The 17,609-nt window shown below is 42.1% G+C and overlaps 1 protein-coding gene across 1 annotated transcript in view; it reads left to right on the top strand.

Moving 5' to 3' along the window:
• Window positions 1-17,609, top strand: part of PRMT3 (protein arginine methyltransferase 3) — a 225,625-nt gene that overhangs the window by 177,802 nt on the left and 30,214 nt on the right. Inside the window, exons 14-15 of the mRNA XM_030200711.1 lie at window positions 12,668-12,718; window positions 12,923-13,010. Coding sequence (XP_030056571.1) covers window positions 12,668-12,718; window positions 12,923-13,010 — 139 coding nt within the window. The remainder of the gene's footprint in view (window positions 1-12,667; window positions 12,719-12,922; window positions 13,011-17,609) is intronic.

Genomic DNA, 17,609 nt, shown 5'->3' with positions numbered 1-17,609 from the left:
GGACAACAAAAATGGTAGGGTAAGAGGGGTGGAACTATAAATCAGGATAGCGGGTGGGAAAAACACAAGGAGCTCTTCAGATGCGATCAGCACTCATCCCAGACGAGACTTTCTGATGAGAAATGAAAAATTGTAGTAGAAAGCATTGTGGAGGAGTAGCCTAGTGGCTAGTGCAGTGGACTTTGATCCTGGGGAACTGAGTTCGATTCCCACTGCAGCTCCTTGTGACTCTGGACAAGTCACTTAACCCTCCATTGCCCCTGGTACAAAAATAAGTACCTGAATATATGTAAACCGCTTTGAATGTAGTTGCAAAAACCTCAGAAAGGCGGTATATCAAGTCCTATTTCCCTAAATAGAAAATTCTTAAGGTCATCCTTAAATTTAGCTAATGAAATCTGCAAGTGGAGGGAATTATTGTTATTGTTAGTAATATGTAACTTATCTTTAAAATCAAGCATGGTACGGGAAGATTGGAGGGTGGCCAATGTAACTCCAATTTTTATTTTTTAAAAGGGTTCCAGAGGTGATTTGCGAAATTATAGACCGGTGAGCCTGATGTCGCTGACCGGTGAGACTATTATAAAGAACAAAATTACAGAGCATATACATAAGCATACATTAATGAGACAAAGTCAACATGGATTTAGTCAAGGGAAATCTTGCCTCACCAAAACATTTCTTTGAAGGGGTGAATAAGCATGTGCATAAAGGTGAGCTGGTCGATATTGTGTACCTGGATTTTCAAAAGGCATTTGACATAGTACCTCATGAAAGACTCCTGTTACAAGAAATATTCACAGTTCTTAATATCCATAAAAATGTTGCAGTTCTAATATGATATTTAAGAACAGGGGGATTGCTCAGAGCATTCGCTGTATTTCTAAGTTTTAAGATATATTTTGATTAATTCTCCACTATTTACCTGTTAAGGTAATAAGATTCACAAGTGCAAGAATAAGAGGAATTAAATGCTATATTTATTGGATTACATTAACCTTCATTGCCAGGTTTAAGAACATGTGCAAAGAACAGGAAAAGACCATATATTTAGCTTTAGAAAGATTTATTTACAATACAAAAAAGTTACAATTATAAGTTGTTAAATCGCAAGAGGATTGCGAAAAAATGCAAAAGGACCTTGCGAGACTGGGAGACTGAGTATTCAAATGGCAGATGACTTTTAATGTGAGCAAGTGCAAAGTTATGCACATGGGAAAGAGGAACCCAAACCATAGTTACGTGATGCAATGTTCCACATTAGGAGTTGCTGCCCCAAACCCTTCCTCTTTCTTGGAAGTTGGAGGAGGGAGCAAGCATTCCCTCTTCCTGCAAGTCCCCCAATCTCCCCTCGTACCTAGAAACAGGAGGAAGAAGTTCTTACTCCAAGCACCACCTCAAAATGGTGATGCCCTGCCCAGTGCATCCTGGGATGCACTTGGCAGGGCTTCAGTACCATATAAGGGAGAAACTCCCTTACATGGTACTGAAGTCCCGCCAATGCATCCCAAGATGGGCAGGTTGCTGCCATTTTGAGGTGGTGCTTGGAGTAAGAACTCCCTTCTCCTTCTAGGTATGAGGGAGCATTAGGGGACTGGGGGGGGGGGGGGGGGTACTAGACCACCAGGCTAGGGGTGGAGGGAGGGTGTGGCTAGGGAGCCTTCTGGAGGTAGGTTGGGGAGGGCTGAAGGTCCACTGGACCTCCAGTTTCTTTGTGTCAGGTGGTGTTGGGAGATCTGGAGATCCACTGGACCTCCAGCCCTATTGTATCGGGGTTTTGACAGGTCCAGGCCTTTTTTTTTTTTTTAATTTGACAGCCCAGACCTGTCAAACAATTTCTGCAGGAGGCACAATCATCCTGCAGAAGTACCCTGATGATCGAAGCAATAGCGCACATAAATTTGCGTTCTTCTAGTTTTGAACATAGGGGAGTTATTTTCCCATGCTATTCCGGCGCTAATTTTACAGCGCTATTCGGAACAGCACCGGGAAATTGATTATCGGCCCATCAGAGCATGGGTCTTCTCAACATAAGGGACAGGTGAGGGAATGTAAGTTTGCATGGAGAATTAATTTTGAAAGCCCATGTTTACCTTTCTGTTGTAGATTTGCACTTGCTTCAATGGTACTGTACCCACCATGTACCACCAGCTCAGATTTCAAAGGAAAATCTCAGGAATTCCTTTTCAAATGTAGCTTTTAAGTCCACAGGTACAATTCAGAAGTGACCACACCATTGTCTTTTATTCTTAAGCCCTCATGATCAAAAGCCCCGCGCTGTTCCAAACAGCGCTCTGAACTAGCGCTGGAACAGCGCAGGGCCCTATTACACCTATGATCAGAGATAATGCATGCAGATTTAAGCAGCGCAATTATCTCTGATCATGGGGTAGAAGTGTGGGCGAATTGTACCGAGCATGCGCTCAGCACAATCCTCCTGCACTTGTTTGACAGGTTTGTGCTGTCAAAATCCCAAACCTGTCAAACAGGGGCTGGAGGTCCATGGGACCACCAGGCCCTGACTACCCCTGCCCCGAGCAACGGGGGCTGGAGGTCCAGTGGACCTCCGGTCCCCCCCCCCCCCCACCCCCGACGATCCCACCCTCCCAGGTTCAGGGAGGGTTGGAGATTTGGTGGGTCTCCAGCCCCCCCCCCCCCCAAACCCCCAGAAAAAGACTCCCTGGTGGTCCGGTGGCTGCCACCGGTCAACTCCCCTCCCCCTCCCAGCGAGCAACAGGGGTTGGCGGACCTCCAGCCCACTCCAACTCCCAGAGTTGTCTGCCGCCGAATCCCTGTTAAAAGAACCCCGAACCCCCTCCCGGCCCCCCCTACCTTAGCTGGAGGAGGGATGCAGCCTGCCTCTCTCCACTTCCTTCAATGCCGCAAAGTGGCGGTGTCCAGCCCTGCCCAGTGCATCCTGGGATGCACTGGGCGGGGCTACTCCCTATATAAGGGAGATAGCAAATGCCGGCGCTAGTGTGGTGCTAACAGCCTCTAGCGCCGGCGTTTGCTTTAGATCATCTGCCCCCTAGAGCATTAGATGGTGCCTGCAGTGGCTGAAAAAGGAGACTGTGACTGCATCAGCTTGTAAGCAGTGAAAGATGTTAAGGCCTGAGTGAAATAAATATCATCAAATTCTTAACATTTAATTTTGCATCCATGGAGGAAAACTGGGGAAGGGTTGGAATCTTCAGAACTTTCTAGAGTTTTAAAGAAGTGATAAAGAGATAGGCATAAGCCCAGGAAGGAAAGAACGCTCGTTTTGGCCGAAAAAAAATGTATTTTTCTCTGTTGTTGGGGGAAAGTTTTATGGTCAGGGTTTGCTTAACCTGTACTTTGCTGCCGCTTCTGTGCAGCATTGTCTAATGCTGAGTACAAATCAATTTGATGGAGAGTCCCTTGGGAAGCATATGCCAGTTCATGTTTATTGCTCTTGAGAAGAGTCACCAGTGTGTGAAGGGAAGTAGTTTAGCCTTGGGAGAAACAACTGCCGCCACCACGACCATCTCCAAAACCTGGAAGAAGGTGTGGGGTTAAGGACGAGTTTTGACGAAACCATTTAGATTTTTAAATTTAGAGAGCTTTATTCCATCATGTAATGGTGATGCCATTATAACAATTCTTAACTTTTGCTCAGGTTAGATTCACAGCAAATTCAGCAGTTTTGTTTTATTTCCTTTGTATTCTGCAGCCTAAAACACCAGTAAATCTTTTTCTCCCCCTTTTATTTCCTCTAGAATGTAGTGTTCTGTAATGAATATGCATAATGCAGTAATGGACTTCTGCGTTGCTTCATTGTTAAATAACATGACTTGTCTTAATAAAATAACCAGGCTGAGCAGACTGCACAAAGCATTGTATTGAAATTCCTTTAAGGATGGTGACAAAAATAGCGTTACCATTGTTTTTTTCAGAACCATAGTAACCCTGCTGCATATATCATAAGCACGCCATATTCATGCTTGGATGAACTCCATCAAAAGCGCATCATTTGCCTAGTTTCTGGGGCTAGCTGCCTAATTATATCTTCTGTAGCCACACATGGTTTTAATACGATACCAGTGAAGGACAAAATGACTGATTGCTCCCATATAAATTGTAGTGGTGATAAGTTTTAATTTTCCTTTATGTGAGTGAATTGGTGAGGTTGGCCTGTCTGCCTCTCCTAAGACTCCAAGTGTTGCTGAACCTATGGCTACGGCTTTTATATAGCATTCTATTTTAAAAGTAGGACATGGATCACTGCCCTAGATTACGTTCAAGAAGATTTTGTGGAGTGAGATTCTTTCTTTCTTTTCTTTTTGAGGAATTGCTTCTTTTTAGGATAACAGAATGAGAGACATGTGAAACCAAACCAGGGGCAATTTGGGAACACATGATAAGAGGATAACTCTGCACAGTGTATGCTGCAATTGTGTGTTGTGCTGTGGATAAAAGTTTTACATTTTAAATGTCTTGGCCTTGAGGCTTTGGTCTCCTAATAGTGATACAACAATAGTTTATTCCATAGTTGACAAACCTTAATTAGTAAGGGGAAATACTCGTTTGTGGAGATGGTGCTAATACATGGAACTATTTTCTAGAAGAGGAGGTGGAGGAAAAAAACAGCAACTGAATCCGAGACCACCACCAGTTTGGTAGCCTGAGAACGTTTAAGTTGTCTTGTGCCAAAATTTTCTGGGTCTATTAAATCAAAAACAAAACCCATGATTTGCAATCTCCCTGTTGAAAATGGATGGTAAATATTCACAGTAACTTTTGTATTTCTGTGTGCTACATTATTGGCTCCTGGAATTGTGTTTCTGTCTTAAATTTGCTGCGAGTCTGGTACAGTGGTAGAGATCCTGGCAGTTAACGGTTTATTTCCAAACGTGTGCTGTCGTAGGTATTAGCGCTTTTTCTAGCAAATTCTTGGCATAGATCAAGGTCTAGAAACTGATTTTGTGGATAGATAGCAGTGCACATGTCGAATGACATTTTGCTGTTTGCTGTGAAGTGCCCCGCTTATAGTAGAAGTAGTAGAGGTTAATTTGTTTTGTTACCTTGTTTTTATAGATTAGCTGCAGGTGTTTTAACATATTTAGTTAATTTATTTAAATTTACTTCGTATTTGTTCTGAAAAGATAATTACTTAAAAAAGACCAATGCCGTACTGCCACAGTGACTTATAACTCTTTATACTTTTTTCTTGGTCTGCAGCAGACTTATTCATTGTTGAACTCTCGGTCCTATCTTTCGTTTTCCTGATGCAAGGTGCTCTGAGACTAGAGTATGAATGAGTCTGTACAAGAAACTCAAGATCTTCGTGACTCATTGTTAACAGAGCTTTAGATGTGCTGCTGAGGTAGAAATCAGATGGTGAAACTATTAACAGAGGAATCATTACTGTCTCTTGGCAAAAATTATAGTGTGTAAACTTTACTCTAGAGCCTTGTTCTTTCTAGTGTTCATCTTGACAAGCTGCACGTCAAGCTAGTCAACCAAGTCTGTCAGACTGAAAAGTAACACACTGATGTGTGATTGTATTAAAGGTGTCGTGTGCACTGGGCAGCCTTTGCTGCAAAAGCACATTCTGGTTGCATTTTGCATTACCGCAGTGTAAAGCCACGTAATTGATATAACTTAGTGGAGCTGGAAAAAAACTGAATTCTGCACATTTGCAGAAGAGGAGTGCGATCTGTAAACCTCCTGCATGTCGTCATTTTTGGACTGAATGAAACATATCCACCCTGCAAAGTATCCAAGCAACGCAAAGCAAGTACTTTATACTCAACAATTAAGGAGTCAATCCAGTTCCACACCCTTGTTTTCCTTGCTTTACAGTTCATTTTGTGTGCCACTATCACTGTTCATTAATTTACATGTTATGAATTCTTCATGATGGATGCCCTAAGTGCTAGGAAATATTGCTGTATACATCATGCACAACACAAAAGAAAGAAAACACCACCCAAAACATAGAGGGTAGTAAAAAGGATGTTTATATCCTAATAAAATATATTATAACACAACATGGCTATGTTTCACGCAAAGGGTGCATCAGGGGCGAACAGCTGACACAAAAATTACAAATGTCTGTCAAAAATCATGCAGCAACCAGTGCTAGAATATTGATTTATTGTTATGCCAATATCTAGTTTAATGTAATCTAATACAATGCTTGTATTCTGTGGGTATCTTGTAGGTTCATTGTGGATTACATAAAAAAGAGACCAGCCTGCTTATAATCGAAAGAGAAAAACGCCTATATTCCGACCTAAATCGGGACATGGACGTCTTTCTCACGCGGGTGCACAAATCAGTATAATCGAAAGCCGATTTTGGGCGTTTCCAACTGCACTCCGTTGCGTGAACGAATAAAGTTGATGGGGGCGTGTCGGAGGCGTGGTGAAGGCGGGACTGAGGCGTGGTTATCGGCTGAGCGGAGATGTGCGTATTCGGCCGATAATGGAAAAAAGAAAGGCGTTTTTAGAGAGAATTTAGGTCACTTTGGTTGGACCCGTTTTTTTCACGAACAGGTCCCCAAAAAGTGCCCTAAATGACCAGATGACCACCGGAGGGAACCGGAGGGAACCGGGGATGACCTCCCCTGACTCCCCCAGTGGTCACTAACCCCCTCCCACCAAAAAAAAACCGAACGTTAAACACTTTTTTTCCAACTTGTAAGCCAGCCTCAAATGTCATCCCCAGCTCCATGATAGCAGTATGCAGGTCCCCGAAGTAATTTTAGTTTAGTTGGTGCTGCGCGGGACCCATGCAGAGAGGAAAAATTGGAAGAAAAGAAAAAACAAGCAAATGCAGTCAGAGACGTCTAAATTACCACGATAGTAAAAGGGGGAATCGAACCAGCAACCTTCTGATTACAAGCTCAGTGCTCTAGCCAGTGCACCACGTTATTCAGCTGCTTAGACGTCCTTCCCTTTCCATTAAGTCCCTCCAAGTTTCTGTCAGCCAATCACAGCTCACTTAGCTGACACCTAAAATTGCTCTGGGGACCTGCATACTGCTGTCATGGAGCTAGGTATGATATTTGAGGCTGGCATAGAGGCATCTCAGGGGGACCAGTGCACTACGAATGCTGGCCCCTCCCACGACCAAATGCCTTGGATTTGGTCGTTTTTGAGCTGGGACGCTTCGGTTTCGATTATCGCTAAAAAACAAAAACGCCCAGCTCAAAAAACGCCCTAATCCAATGTATTTTCGAAAAAAAAGATGGACGTCCATTTTTTTCGAAAATACAGTTCGGCCCGCCCCTTCACAGACCCGTTCTCAGAGATGGACGTTCTTACACATAGGCGTTCGCGTTTGATTATGCCCCTCCAGGTATACCCAGAACAATACAATTATAGCCTCATCATTTTAAACAATAAAATAAAAAATTACAAGTTAACAATAACAAATATCTTTCATCAACCTATGACAGATTGATGCTAGCTGCACATAGTGGTAAAACAGTACTCTAATGCAGGGGTAGGCAACTCCGGTCCTTGAGAGCCGCAGGCAGGTCAGGTTTTCAGGATATCCACAATGAATATGCAGGAGATAGATTTGCAAGCACTGCCTCCTTGGTATGCAAATCTATCTCCTGCATATTCATTGTGGATATCCTGAAAACCTGACCTGCCTGCGGCTCTCGAGGACCGGAGTTGCCTACCCCTGCTCTAATGCATAAGATAATTAACGCCTCTGTGAGCGAGACTGAGTTACCCTTGCCCTTTAGTAAATTGCAGTGCAACCTACGTTGAAAAAACTAATTCAGGTGATGTGAATGTGCGTATTTATCGTTTATTGTATTTTATTATACTGTCGATTCTTGTCAAAGCAAATCAAAATGATTTACATTGGGTAATCAATAAAATAAATATATATATATATATATATATATATATATATATATATATATATATATATATATATATATAGCCTAAAAGAACTCTATTAAAATATAGGAAAGAAAACACAACATTCATACAAGGGGCACATCACTTAACGTCCAATATCCTCACTGCCTTTCCTTCTGAATTTGTACAATTAGTGCAGTTTGTTGAGGCTCATGACCTGCTTGCATGTGTTCCAGTTTGGTTTTCATAAGAGAACTAGTACTGAGTCCATGTTTATCTGTACTCTAGATATGTGGTTAGGTGATCTTGAACTGTCTGATACTGTTGCGGCGTTTATGGTTCTAAGTGCAGTGTTTGATTTGGTGGTGCGCTCTATTTTGTTATCCAGGCTGTGGAATGTAGGATTGATGCCAGAATGCTGCAGTAGTTTGAGTCCGGTTCCCCTTGATAGAGGGGTTTTGCAGGGATTTGCACTCTCTGCCATAAATATTTATCTCCCGCCTCTCTGTGTTGCTCCTAATTTGGCAGCCCATTGCTGATGTTATACAAAATATTCATTTTACTGCAAGTTTGAACACCTTATTCTATAACATGGGTGCCTAAATTTCGGCGCTTGCAACTCAAAAGGGAGTTTGGTCATGGGCGTTCCCAGGTGTAACGAGTTAAAGTACTTGGTTTTACGCTCCCAACTGCCATCAGTCGGGCGCTAGGATTTACACCAGATTTGAGGTGTAACATAGTAGATGACGGCAGAAAAAGACCTGCACGGTCCATCCAGTCTGCCCAACAAGATAACTCATATGTGCTACTTTTTGTGTATACCCTACTTTGATTTGTACCTGTGCTTTTCAGGGCACAGACCGTATAAGCCTGCCCAGCTCTATCCTTGCCTCCCAACCACCGCCTCCCAACCACCGGCTCTGGCACAGACCGTACAAGTCTGCCCAGCACTATCCCAGCTCACACCCAAAATTTGGTGCAGGACGCGCACTACACTAGTATTTTGTGAAGAGCGCCCTGCGCAGAGTTCTGTTTTCAAAATACTAGCTTAATACAGATATTAACAGCGTCTATGGATCCAGCCCATAATGTCTTTCCTAGATACAAAAGCTAATCTTTTCCATTTGCTAAAATATGTGACTTTCCTTTATGGTTTCATTTCCTTTCTTGTTCTCTGTTTCCATATCCTATCTCTTTATTTATTAATATTTAGTGATTGTAAACAGCTTAGATGAATTTATGAATGAGTGATATATCAAACCGGTGCCTCAGGAGGTTTTGTTGTATAATCCTTAAGTGTGTGATCATCTAGATTCATTCTAAAATGCAACAGCAGCAGCGATAAACCCTCCCACAACATAACTTCCCATCTGACTAAGGAGATGAGAAACGTATAACCTAGAGTTGAGGGTAAAATGGCAAGAGTCTCTTTAAAATGATATTCCTGAGCACTGTCGTGTATGGGTACCTTTTTTTTTTTTTTTTTTAAAGAAGCCATACCATTTCAGGATTAAAAGTAATTAGTTTCACCTCAGTGAATTGAGCGTGTCAGTGATTTTACAAGCTCAAGCTTTAGCCCACTGGCAGTAGGAGGAAGATGCGCAGTTCAGAAATGAAGTGAATATATTGAATACTGGGTAGAATATATTAAAGAAAAAAAGTAAATTGTGGATCCCTCCTAAATCTCAAACATCCATATAAAATGCAGTACATTTTAGAGCTTTTGTCTTTAGCACTGCATGGAATAAATCCTGATGTAAAGAGGCCCTTTGCTTTTGGCAAAAGTCAGATTTAGACGGGACAGAATATTTTCCAAATGATTGCATTCTATTAGAATTCTAGGTAAAACATAGAACCAATAAGTTCTTATTGTTCATCCTCCGAATTCTAAGGTAAAACATAGAACCAATAACTTCTTATTGTTCATCCTCCGAATTCTAAGGTAAAACATAGAACCAATAACTTCTTATTGTTCATCCTCCGAATTCTAAGGTAAAACATAGAACCAATAACTTTTTTGTTCATTCTCAGAAAATACACCTCATTTTTGAGGTGTCCGATTTCTTTCTAGGAGTACATGGTTATATGATTTGCAAGGATAGCTGTGCACTCATTTGAATGGACACTTCGATTGATAGTTGGTTACAGTTCTGTCTTTTTTGCTTGTTGGGACTTAATGCCACAGGTCTAATATTGACATCTGTTTCATCTCAGTTTGCATCAGTCTTTCTTATTTTCCAGTTAATTAAGGGTCATTTGAGGGTATGAATAATCAGTGTGTGTTGGTGTATGTATCACAGGCTGCCTTTTCCAGTTCAATCAGATACATACGTTGTGCAGTTAGGAAGTTGTCAATAGAGAAAAGGCAGCAAAACGGGATGATCCAAGGTAGGGAAGCGGAAGAGTGAGAGGCCATTAGGGGAAGTAGTGTGTTTTCAGTGTAAATTGTATAAAGTAATGCCAATTAAATGTGCAAATGATTTAGAATATTGGCATCTAGGCATATGTGAGTGCACGTATACATGTAAAAACCTGAAATCTGCCTAAGCGCGCTTCTGTAACTTCACACATATTTTACAGGTAGGTATGCTTATGGGTGGAGTCTAGGTGGGGCATACGATTACATGCGTGATTTATGGAATACTAAAAGTTATGCATGTGTCTCGGACATTTACATGCAAGCCTTTTCTCCAGCTCTATGACTGACACATGTGATCCTAAATTATTGATGTGTATTTTACCCATTAGGCTTGTATTCTTTCCCTTACAGAATAGTTACCACATAGGTGCCCTCCAGATGCCAAAATATAGGCAAATGGTTATGTAATTTAATTACTTTGTAAGAAGCTAATTCTCTACAGGTCATCTAAAGACAGGCGCAGAGATGCTGTGTACTAAGTGCAAATTCTGTATCGTTAATTATGTGCATGATTCCATTTTACAATACTAGTGTGAGTACACAGTTACGCGTTTAACTTTAGGTGAGAACAGTGAAAAACAGGTATAAATGCTCACACCTATCTGTTCTTAGTTAAATGCGTAACTGCTGTATTCTGTAATCCACACATGTTAGTGCCAGGCATACCCCTGACCTGCCTGTGCCCCTCCCAGGTCCACGGCCCTGACCTGCCTGTGCCCTTCCGAGGCCCACGGCCCCTGACCTGCTCGTGCCCTTCCGAGGTCCACGGCCCCTGACCTGCCTGTTACCCTGCCAGGTCCATGGCCCCATGCATATACATGTTCTGGATTTTTCGTTCATAATTTGTACAGTACTGACTAAGAGCAGTTTCACATGTAACTGTGATTGATTGTTAATGCCAGTTAGTAACTAATTATGCAATTAAGCTATGCATAGAACTGACACTATTTTTTTAACTTGTACACTAAGTGTAAACTTGGGCATGCAAGATGATAGAATTAAGAGTAAGTGTGTCTCTTACTTTTTTTGCATGGGGTATGTTTTAAATTTAAACCTTAAATCAGAAGCCTTAAGTATAAAAATGTAGAAGAAATATAACATATTAAGTTACAAGAGTAGACCTGGTCGTAGTATCCCAAATGGACATATACTCCTTAATTCTATATATGGTGTTCAGAATTGGCACAAGCCCAATTTATGTGAGGAATTTAATTAAACATTGAGCCAGTTTGCACCAATAATTGGACACTAACAATTATTGAATCTAATTGGCACCAATTAGAATTTACGCACACATTATTATAGTCGGTATTCTATAAAGATGCACTTGCAAATTTTTACATGCAGGTCCATAAAGGGGGGCATGGCCATGGGAGGGGCGTCAGGGTGTTCCTAGAATTTACACGCCGTGTTATATGAGGCAGATTTGCACCTAATTTAGGCACGAGGATTTATACCAGGTTTCAGTTGGTATAAATCCTTGCGTTTAAAAATTGGGTGTGGATCCCACACTAAGCACTGTTCTATTAATGACTCCCAACTTTGAGCACCATTTATAGAACTTGGTCCATATTGATATTTCTGGATCAAGCTGGTTTTGTTACCTTTCAAGTTGTTGATTTCGTATAGGAACAGTTAATCCCATAGCTGGTTGGCTATTGATGTGGGCATGGGAGCCAACTTTTCAAAACGTTGGAGGGTGCTAAACCCAACGAAAATTCTCTCTTCATGGACACAGTCAAGGAATTTGTTCAATATTGGGGGTTCTCAAGCACCCACAGCACCACAGAGCTGGCTCCTATGGATGTGGGGATAGAGCTGCTAGGCAGATCTCATTCCTGTTGAGTAGGGATTATCACACTTGGTGTATCTTCTGTCCCCCCCCCACCCCTCCCGTGCCACTCTGAGAACAAAGAAATTAAATTAGTGGTATTAGAAAAATAAGCAGATTAGTTCAGAGTTGCCTCACAGCCCTTTTTAGTATACTATGTTGATATCATACCTCCAGGCAGGAAAGAAGTAGTCGAGGAACCATTTTGAAAACCCCTCAGTCTTGATTGCTGTACAAACTTGACTTTGTGAAGCTGAAGGGGTTTGAATTCTGCTTGCGCAATTTGTACACATCAGAAGCGAGGTGGTTGATTTTGGGCAGAGCAGGGATTATGCACAGGCGGATGCCAGAGAGTCTATGTTGGAGGGATGGATATTATGCACAGAAGAGTGAAGGAGGAGTTGAGGGAGGGCAGAGATTTGGAAGAATCTTTTGAAATCAATGACGGGATTAACTATAAAGACTGCCTGCAAATCACTCTGCTGTCAACATTTTACGTAGAATGTAAAGAGTAGGTAAGTCCTGTAAGGTTTTTAGCTAATTGAATTAAATTTGTATTTTTATCTGTTCTCTTAGGCGATAGCTGGATACTTTGATGTGATTTTTGAGAGGAACTCCTCCAGCAGGGTGAGTTTTCTTGGTGCTACGTAATCACATTAATTGTATAGGATATATTGTGTTTATTTCAGTTTGTTGCCCCTAGGTGTGTTAGATTAAGCAGATTTTGTGGGTTGAAGCAGTTAAGTGTGTGTGGTTCATGTGACAGGTTAATGTAGCGTGATATTAAAAATCTTGCATTTCATCAAAGACATTTGAACTCTGTCATTGCAGGTCGTGTTGTCCACAGGTCCCCAGTGTATGAAAACACACTGGAAACAAACAGTCTTTCTGCTGGAGAAACCAATTGCTGTTACAGTCGGTATGTTGTTTTCTATTCTTTAAAGAGGATTCATTTTATCTGATTGGGTAACAAAACCACACGAAGGAAAAGGTGATTTGCTTATGGTATTGTTCAGCTTTCAAACTGATGCTACATGATGGATGATAGAAAGCCTGACACGGTGGGTATGGGCTTGATGGTCACAGTTTGGGATGTCAGTGAAGGTCCAAGTGATACAAGCTAAAGACTGAGTAGAGTGAGAGGGAAGGATTGTGCTCCCTTCATTCCCCAAATTACAGCAGGAGTGAAGGTTCTTTGAGACACACTATTACTACTAATCATTTCTAGAGCGCTACTAGATATACGCAGCGCTGTACACTTCAACATGTAAGAGACAGTCCCTGGTCGACAGAACTTACAGTCTAATCAGGACAGACAGGACAAATAAGGGAAATACTTAAGGTGGGAATGATAAAACAGACATGGTTACTGAACAAGTGAATAGGGGTTAGGAGTTAAAAGCAGCCTCAAAAATGTGGGCTTTTAGCCTAGATTTGAAGACTGTCTGAGATGGAGCTCAATGTACTGACTCAGGAAGTCTGTTCCAGTTGTATGGTGCAGCAAGATAAAAGGAACAATCTGGAGACAGTGGAGAAGGGTACAGATAAGAGAGATTTATTCAATGACAGGAGTTCCCGGGAAGGAGTATAGGGAGAGATAAGAGTGGAGAGATACTGAGGAGCTGTAGAATGAATGCACTTGTAAGTCAATAAGAGGAGTTTGAACTGTATGCGGAAACAGGGAGCCAGTGAAGTGACTTGAAGAGAGGCTAATAGAAGCATAGCGACACTGGTGGAATATAAGTCGTGCAGCAGAATTTTGAACAGATTGAAGGGGAGAGAGGTGGCTTAGTGGGAGACCTATGAGAATCAAGTTGCAATAGTCTAAGCGTAAGGTGATATAAGTGGGACAAGGGTTTTTGTAGTGTGCTTAGAAAGGAAGGGACACATTTTGGTGATATTATAGAGAAAGAAACAACAGGTTTTAGCAGTCTGTTGGATATGTGCAGCAAAAGAGAGGAGTCAAAGATGACCCCAATGTTACGAGCTGATGAGACAAGGAGGATGAGAGTGTTATCCACAGAGATGGAGAATGGGGAAAGAGGAGAGGTAGGTTTAGGGGGAAAGATAAGAAGCTCAGTCTTAGTCATGATTAGTTTCAGATGGCGGTGAGACATCCAGGCAGCAATGTTAGACAGACAATGGTGACATTACTTTTGGATGTCATGTCATCCTATGAAATGAATTAGATGTATTGAGTATCATGTGCTGGAAACTGATGGCACGTCTGATGGTGTATATCAGCATTTCCCACCTCATAAGTCTGGTATCATCTCAGCTTCCCTTAGTAGTTTTCATGAGCTGTGTGTCATAAATAACTTTCTCATTGGATGCGTTAATAAATAAGTAAAGCACCAGAGGAGTGCATGCTAACTCAGGTCAAATATTGAAAGAACAGCCTCCTTTTTCTTAGTAAATGGAATGCGACTTGATATACTGTCTTTCTGTGGTTTTTGCAACTACATTCAAAGTGGTTTACATAGTATATACAGGTACTCAATTGTACCTGGAGCATCGGGCCTATTCAGCCTGTGCACGTCAGCGTTTTTTAAGCCACTGACAGCCATGGATTGAATTAAACCTGGATAGTCAATATTGGGTCGCGTCTGGGCTCCAGGTAATTGCGCTCACCTGGACACCAGCCAATATTAAGATCAGTGCCTGGTTAGCTCAGCAGATAGCACAGCATTTTTGCTATCATAACTTTCTACCCTCACTTAGGGACCCTTTTACCAAACCATGGTAAAAAGTGGCTTGCACTAGTTTTGGCGCGGGAAATTGGCGCTTACTGGGCCACTTTTTACCACAGTGGGGAAAAAGGCCTTTTTTAAAATGGGGCAGTAAATGACCGTGTGCTAATATTAAAATTATCACACAGCTATTTACTGCCTGAGCCCTTACTGACATCCATTTAGTAGGTGATAAGAGCTCATGCGCAAACCCCATGGTAATTGGGTAGTGCTCGGGCCATGCTGCCGATTACCGCTGGGAATGCTCCCCCCTGCAGTCGAAAATAGAGAATTATTTTCTTCCACGGGAAACTGTGTGTGCCAACTTTGGATCTACCATCGGGCTCCCGTGCTACCCTGGTGATAGGGCTGATTTGGCGTGCGCTTTTTGTAAAAGGGCCCCTTAACCAGTTAGTGGATTGAATATCACTGGTTACTGGTTAAGCGTCAGCTCTAACTGGACAGGATTGCGGGAGTCAGAGGCAATATTCAGAAGATTTTAACTGGGCTGGAGCCTCTTCTGCCCAGTTAAACCCTTTTGAATATTGGGCCTATAGAGGCCACTTTTGATGCAGGAATGCATGTATTTAGCAATTTAAGATGTTAAAAACACAGCTTTTTGTTCAAGTTTTCTTTTTTTTTTTTTTTGAGAGGCAATGTACTGATGGCAATGGCAGCCCCTTGAAGTTATTATGTATGTTGATGGAGGATGAATTTTTTTGTTTGTTTTAAAGTTTGTGGTGTGTTTAATATGTATATTTTTATGGAAACCACTTAGGGTATAAGCGGGTTAGATGTGTTTAAATACCTCTTTAAAACATACAGTGGGGGAAATAAGTATTTGATCCCTTGCTGATTTTGTAAGTTTGCCCACTGACAAAGACATGAGCAGCCCATAATTGAAGGGTAGGTTATTGGTAACAGTGAGAGATAGCACATCACAAATTAAATCCGGAAAATCACATTGTGGAAAGTATATGAATTTATTTGCATTCTGCAGAGGGAAATAAGTATTTAATCCCTCTGGCAAACAAGACCTAATACTTGGTGGCAAAACCCTTGTTGGCAAGCACAGCGGTCAGACGTCTTCTGTAGTTGATGATGAGGTTTGCACACATGTCAGGAGGAATTTTGGTCCACTCCTCTTTGCAGATCATCTCTAAATCATTAAGAGTTCTGGGCTGTCGCTTGGCAACTCGCATCTTCAGCTCCCTCCATAAGTTTTCAATGGGATTAAGGTCTGGTGACTGGCTAGGCCACTCCATGACCCTAATGTGCTTCTTCCTGAGCCACTCCTTTGTTGCCTTGGCTGTATGTTTTGGGTCATTGTCGTGCTGGAAGACCCAGCCACGACCCATTTTTAAGGCCCTGGCGGAGGGAAGGAGGTTGTCACTCAGAATTGTACGGTACATGGCCCCATCCATTCTCCCATTGATGCGGTGAAGTAGTCCTGTGCCCTTAGCAGAGAAACACCCCCAAAACATAACATTTCCACCTCCATGCTTGACAGTGGGGACGGTGTTCTTTGGGTCATAGGCAGCATTTCTCTTCCTCCAAACACGGCGAGTTGAGTTCATGCCAAAGAGCTCAATTTTTGTCTCATCTGACCACAGCACCTTCTCCCAATCACTCCCGGCATCATCCAGGTGTTCACTGGCAAACTTCAGACGGGCCGTCACATGTGCCTTCCGGAGCAGGGGGACCTTGCGGGCACTGCAGGATTGCAATCCGTTATGTCGTAATGTGTTACCAATGGTTTTCGTGGTGACAGTGGTCCCAGCTGCCTTGAGATCATTGACAAGTTCCCCCCTTGTAGTTGTAGGCTGATTTCTAACCTTCCTCATGATCAAGGATACCCCACGAGGTGAGATTTTGCGTGGAGCCCCAGATCTTTGTCGATTGACAGTCATTTTGTACTTCTTCCATTTTCTTACTATGGCACCAACAGTTGTCTCCTTCTCGCCCAGCGTCTTACTGATGGTTTTGTAGCCCATTCCAGCCTTGTGCAGGTGTATGATCTTGTCCCTGACATCCTTAGACAGCTCCTTGCTCTTGGCCATTTTGTAGAGGTTAGAGTCTGACTGATTCACTGAGTCTGTGGACAGGTGTCTTTCATACAGGTGACCATTGCCGACAGCTGTCTGTCATGCAGGTAACGAGTTGATTTGGAGCATCTACCTGGTCTGTAGGGGCCAGATCTCTTACTGGTTGGTGGGGGATCAAATACTTATTTCCCTCTGCAGAATGCAAATAAATTCATATACTTTCCACAATGTGATTTTCCGGATTTAATTTGTGATGTGCTATCTCTCACTGTTACCAATAACCTACCCTTCAATTATGGGCTGCTCATGTCTTTGTCAGTGGGCAAACTTACAAAATCAGCAAGGGATCAAATACTTATTTCCCCCACTGTAGATGTTATAGCATCACACTTGTGGAAGACGCGTGGAGATGAGGACTGTGTCTGAATTTAAGAAAGTATGGGACTTGCACATGGGATCTCTTAGGGAAAGAAGGAAATAGTGGTTGCTGTGGATGGGCCAACTGGATAGGCCATTTGGCTCTTATTTGCCATCATATTTCTGTGTCTCTTTTAAATTGCTCTAAAATCAGTGCCTTCTAGCGCTTCATATGTAGGTGACCTATTATAAAATTATGCTCCACACGTTTGGACAGAAGAATTTGCTTCCAGGTTAATAAGAAAAGGGTATAGTAGACAAAGGTATAGACAGTACAAGCATTTACCATTAAGTATAGACTTTGAGTTTATCAAATGGTTTGGAAAC

This window comes from Microcaecilia unicolor, chromosome 4 (genome assembly GCF_901765095.1).
Source record: "Microcaecilia unicolor chromosome 4, aMicUni1.1, whole genome shotgun sequence".
Lineage (NCBI taxonomy): Eukaryota > Metazoa > Chordata > Amphibia > Gymnophiona > Siphonopidae > Microcaecilia > Microcaecilia unicolor.
This window is presented reverse-complemented; position numbering and strand designations above follow the sequence as displayed.